Consider the following 5240-nt stretch of genomic DNA (forward strand, 5'->3'; position numbering starts at 1 on the left):
AAAGTGGGCTTGCCCGTGGTGATGGGGTGTTCAACCTTGAGCTGGCGCTCACGGAGACATTAAGCCTTAGGGCTGAATATGGTACAAACAGCTCCCAGGGAATAGAAGTCCTTAATCTAAGTAGCCCAAATCTCCTCTCTTCTAGCCCTAAAAGTGGGAGAACAGAAGAGGCGGGGGGGCTTGAGCTTTTACAAGGTGGCTGTATCCCACCTCGCCTGCCACTGGGAGCTTAGTGGAAGCATTCTGGGGATTCCATCATGACTTCAGGAACGGCATTTGCACCTCGTCCATCGCATCGCAGGGCCTGTGAGAACCTCTGTGACCCACGAGTGGGCCTACGAGAGCCGCGAGCCTCCGCAGGTTAACTGACGGAGTGCTCGTTTTCTGGGATGGGGTTTAGGCGGGGGTGAGCTCTGGTGCCGTACAGCAGCGGAAGGAAGGCCTAGGTTTGGTACCAAAGGGGAAAGCACAGCCAAACGCCTAAGGAGGTGGGGAGGGAGGGCGAGGTGCCTTTCCCCCCCGCAAGGTTAGAAGCTCCCTCCCCCCAGCAGCATCCAAAGCCCGTGGCTGTTGCTGTCAGTGTTTCACCCCGGACGGCAGCACGGGCACACAGCCCCTCCCCTGTACCTGGTGCCACGTTCCAAGCGACCAGGCTGACGCAACCCGCTCAGCAGTTTCCATCCCCTCCCCCCGGCTCTCCCCAGTGACAGGCTGGCGCTGCCCACAGGGCCTCACTCTCCCTTTACCGCCCACCACCCCACCCAGCCCCCAGGGCCTCTGCTTCTCCTACCCCTAACACCCCTCTCTGGGAACGCCAGCTCAGGCTCCGAGATTTCCTGTGAAAGCTGCAATACACGTTCGCCTTCAGGAAACCTGCTCTGGAGATCCTGCTCCAGTACGACTCCCCGGGCTGGTCAGCGCCCGCCGCTTCTGGTACGGAGCACCAACGTTAACGCTCGCCCACCCTACACTGCACGCGCTTCCAGCCTGGGTGTGCTGTAGAAGAACGGGATGTCGGAGAAACGCCGCCCACCGTACTTTACTTGGCTTTATTTTGTGTGACTAGGAGTAGCATGCAGTCATGGACGCGCCTACTGGGTCCAGCGGACAGGCCGCTTGAATTCCAGCGCGAAGCAGCGCTTTACATGGGGATTTCACGTGGCCTTGTGACGTAATGCCACCACAGGGGTGGCAGGTGCCCTTCCTTACGAGCCGGAGGCAAAGCTTCGGTCTGCGGACCATCAGCTGGAGTTTCTTCTTCCAACTGCTTAACCTAGGAGGCAAGACAAAGCTGCGTTAGCACGCACGCACGTTTCCGTAACGCGCGCCCAGTGCCCAGGCGGGAGGCGAAACCGGCCCCCGGTTCCGCAGCGACCCCTTCGGCCGAGGGTTCCGTGTTTCCCAGGATCCACTTAAGCTCGGCAAGCATCACAGGCTCCTATTGCCGAAGTAAGGAGGAAATTTTAGGTGTAAACCATACTTACATGCGACATTTTACTTAAAAGGTCATTATTTCCACACAACGCGTGTCCACCACGGTAGCATTGAACAGGCGGCGTTCTCCTGCCGCTCTGAAAGCTGACGGGTGGTTACAAGTCCTAAAGAACACCCACCCCGGTGAGCCGGTGACCCCTACTTCGGTGTGCCACCAGCAGCCCTTCGGATGCCCTCAGCACGTGTCCTTGAAACAGCACGGGTGCGGGCTGCCACTCCGTTAACAGACAACCCGGCCCCTTCTCTACAACCGAACTCAAGAACCGTTCCAAGAACATCAACTTTTTCCAACCGAATCCCAGTTTAGGTTGGCCAGAAGTCGCTCTCGACCCCCAGACGAGGGACGCTGCGGTAAGTGACTTTCAGAGGCGCAACCAGGAAGAGTCAGGGTGTCGCAGCGGCAGAGGAACTCCCCGGTCGCTAACCTCATCCCCCTTCGGAGTCTCTGGCAGCAAAGCTGCTGCAGCAGCCCTGCACTAACTGGAACGCGGTTGCAGCTTCAGCTTTAACTTCCAATTCCCTTCACGAAGTTGCAACTGGGCACTTCAGGGCAAGCCAGCGTTTCCCGCTGACGAGGGTGCCGATGAAGCGGGGTCTCGGTGAGACGGCCGCAGGCCCTCGGCTGTTTTCCACAAACGCGTCTAAGGGCGACACGAACTACTCGCATGCGCCGAGCAAGCACTGACCTCTTTATCCCAGCTTTCCCGCTGCAGCTTCTTCCACTGCGCTCGTTTGGCGAAGTAATCGGGATACATGGCCTTCTCGGAGGGATGCCAGTAATCCAAGCACCATTCAGGAAGCTGTCAAGTAAGGAAATGTTTCACGTACGTTATTTTCACATGCTTAATCACACACAAGAACCAAACGCCACCACTGAAGCCAGTATTGAAACGGATACAGAACCCAGGAAATAAACTACTACATAAAACCACCGTTTAAGAGCCACCTGACTGTGTCGTCAGTTCCGAGGCAGCACATGGCAGAGGTCAGCACTTCTCCTCTGTTTCACACGTTATCAGTCACGAGATGACATCACAGCCACTGGCTTCAATCACCAGATCCCAGAGACAAATCCCAAGTCATCTCCATTTCCTCTAGAGCTCTCAAAACAATTCCTTCTAGTGGAAGAGATCTCATTTCTCCCAAAGGCAGCAGAACTCTCCAACTACTAATTCATTTTCTCCGACAGAGACAGAACCCCAAATCTCATTCCCACTTGTCTACAACTACTTAAAAATTAGAGACCTTTAAGACATTGATGATGGTCTAACCTCCAAGACGTCCACTCAAGGAAAAAAGAGCAAGATTTTAAATTTTGCAGCAGCGTATCAGTGGATGCTAACATTTTAAAGACAAGAACAATGATTAAACAAACCAAAATCATACAAAACCACCCAAATTCTTAAAAAAAGAAAATTAAGAAGCTGCTCCAATAACATCATTTATTGTCACATCAACAGTGACATTTACAATTCCAGTTTCCTGCTGTGATTCTCATCACTGAGTAAACCTTTGACTGAAGAGAAATAGCAGAGCTGCTGATATATACAAAAATTCCACACACACCAAACAATTAAAACCATCCAATAGGTCAAGATCTAAAAATTACATTTTGTAGCAGCATCCACAATGGACAGTCTCTGATACAGCAAAAAGCCAAATGCCTGTGACAGCCATTTATTGGACAGTTTAACATATCAAACAGGGTAAAGAAGAGAGAATGCGAACAGCTCATAGAACCATGGAATGGTTTGGGTTGGAAGGGCCCTCAAAGACCACCTAGTTCCAACCCCCTGCCATGGTCAGGGACACCTCACACTAGACCAGGTTGCTCAAAGCCTCATCCAGCCTGGCCTTGAACCCTTCCAGGGATGGGGCATCCACAGCTTCTCTGGGCAACCTGTTCCAGTGCCTCACCACCCGCTCCGGGAAGAACTTCTTCCTGATATCTAATCTAAACCTCCCCACTTTCAATTTAAACCCATTACCCCTTGTCCTGTCACTACAGGCCCTTGTAAAAAGGCCCCCCCAGCTTCCTTGTAGCCCCTTCAGGTACTGGAAGGCTGCAATAAGGTCTCCCCAGAGCCTTCTCTTTTCCAGGCTGAACAAGCCCAACTCTCTCAGCCTTTCTTCATTTTGTATTTCTATATGGAGACTAATCTTCACCATTTATCACTGAACCGGCCTTTTTTCTGCCTGGATTCTCTCACTATTATCTCCATTACTGCTAAGGCCCATGACCTTGACAAAAGTTGAAGTCCTCCTCTTCCCTCTTCATCCCCATGTTCTTTCTTCTGCCTCTGATAAATCTATGTCTCATTCTTACTTTCACAAGGCTTCTGTGTATGAAGATCTGATCAGATCTAGTCTTGTGGACACACCTTCTTCAAATTCAGGAGAAAGCAGGCACGTGCACTCTCTAGGTCAGCATTAATTTCTTGTAGTGTGTCGGCAGCTGATGCCAAGAAAGCTAAACCCTGTGTTTTTTAGGAAACCTGTTTCTTTACTCTGAAATAGAACAATCTAGGGGGAGGGGGAAGCCTCTAGATATGCCTTAGAGTCCAAGAATACTGCTTCTGTTTTCAAGCATGCTGTCCATCACACAGTGACGCACAAACACGTAACTGGCACTACACCACATGAAGGGAAATAGATTTGTACCATTACTCAAAACATTGGCAGAATGACAGGACTGAGTGAAGTCCCCAACAGCCAATCCAACATCTGACAAGACCAGAGAGAAACCAAGGCTGTGACCAGACAGCACCACAACAGGCAGCATGGATTCCTCTGCTTTGTTTACTCCCATGGCTCAGCTCCAACCCTTTCACTGTGTCCACCTCACCCAGCACAGCGCAGCTTCCTTTTGGCAAAAGAGCAGGTGATTATCCCAGCAAAGGAAGCTAGCTGTCCTCAGACGGACCAGCAAATTCCATTTTCACCGACCAGAGAAGCAGGACAGATTCTCCCACGCAAGCAGCGAAACGTTCAGCAGCAGTTAACTAGAGAAATGATACTGCTGAGTCAAGCTGCAGCCCTATGAAAGTCCACTTTCACCAAAAAAACAGAGGTAAGCAGAGTAATACACAACTTTACCGACCACCTTACCTTGTAGCACTCGTATCTCTCATAGGAAGTGCCCCCGGGGGAGTCGGGGAAGATGTACGGCTGAGGATGCTGGTTTGCCCAGAACTCCTCCTCGCCTGCCTTCAGCAGCTCTGTCGCTTTCACCATGTCCTTCACATCCTTGTTCTTATCAAATCGCTCTCTCAGCAGACAGGCAAAGTAGCGGTACTTGTCCCTGTGGACAAAGGCTAAGCACAGTAACATACCTGGAAGGAAAAACTAATCGCACACAGAAACGAGCTCAGCAACATCACCAGTCACCCCTGCCCAAAGACGGGGCTTGGCCAGGGGCCCTGAGGAGCTGTTTCCATATCGCCCTTTTCTGTGTCAGGCACAGACAAGCGACCCAGAGGCATTTTCCTCACCTCCTCAACCATGACTGGGGGCAAGAAAGGGGACAAAGCCCCCGCTAGGCCCAACGCCCCGTCCCAGGGAGGAAGGCCGCGCCCCGCCCAGGAGCGGAGAGGTGCTGCTCCTCGGAAGAACAGCCCCCTCCCCAGGCCCTCGCCGCTCACCGGTGGATACACCAGGACTCCAGGTGCCGCAGGGATTTCTTATACAGCCGCAGCACCTTCTGCTGGTGGGTGAGGTAGGCCGCCATGCCAGCTGCCCTCCGCCTC

The 5240-nt window shown here is 52.4% G+C and overlaps 1 protein-coding gene across 1 annotated transcript; it reads right to left on the bottom strand.

Annotated features, from left to right (window-relative positions):
* Positions 1-1037: 1037 nt before the first annotated feature.
* Positions 1038-5225, bottom strand: NDUFB9 (NADH dehydrogenase (ubiquinone) 1 beta subcomplex, 9, 22kDa). The gene is made up of 4 exons (XM_010159590.1): positions 5136-5225; positions 4603-4795; positions 2181-2294; positions 1038-1273 (listed from the first exon to the last, which is right to left on the bottom strand). Exons 1-4 carry the CDS (start codon positions 5219-5221, stop codon positions 1142-1144), a joined length of 525 nt encoding a protein of 174 aa, XP_010157892.1. The 5' UTR covers positions 5222-5225; the 3' UTR covers positions 1038-1141.
* Positions 5226-5240: the final 15 nt, after the last annotated feature.

This window comes from Eurypyga helias, unplaced genomic scaffold (genome assembly GCF_000690775.1).
Source record: "Eurypyga helias isolate BGI_N326 unplaced genomic scaffold, ASM69077v1 Scaffold48150, whole genome shotgun sequence".
In the NCBI taxonomy this organism is placed as follows: Eukaryota; Metazoa; Chordata; class Aves; order Eurypygiformes; family Eurypygidae; genus Eurypyga; species Eurypyga helias.

Bases quoted from the DNA above. Each gene is read 5' to 3' on its own strand.
- NDUFB9 (XM_010159590.1), bottom strand. From the start codon at position 5,221: ATGGCGGCCTACCTCACCCACCAGCAGAAGGTGCTGCGGCTGTATAAG. The intron at 4,796-5,135 runs GTGAGCGGCGAG...CTTTGTCCACAG, and splicing joins GAGTCCTGGTGTATCCACCG to GGACAAGTACCGCTACTTTG. The intron at 1,274-2,180 runs GTCAGTGCTTGC...CTTGCCTCCTAG, and splicing joins GGGAAAGCTGGGATAAAGAG to GTTAAGCAGTTGGAAGAAGA.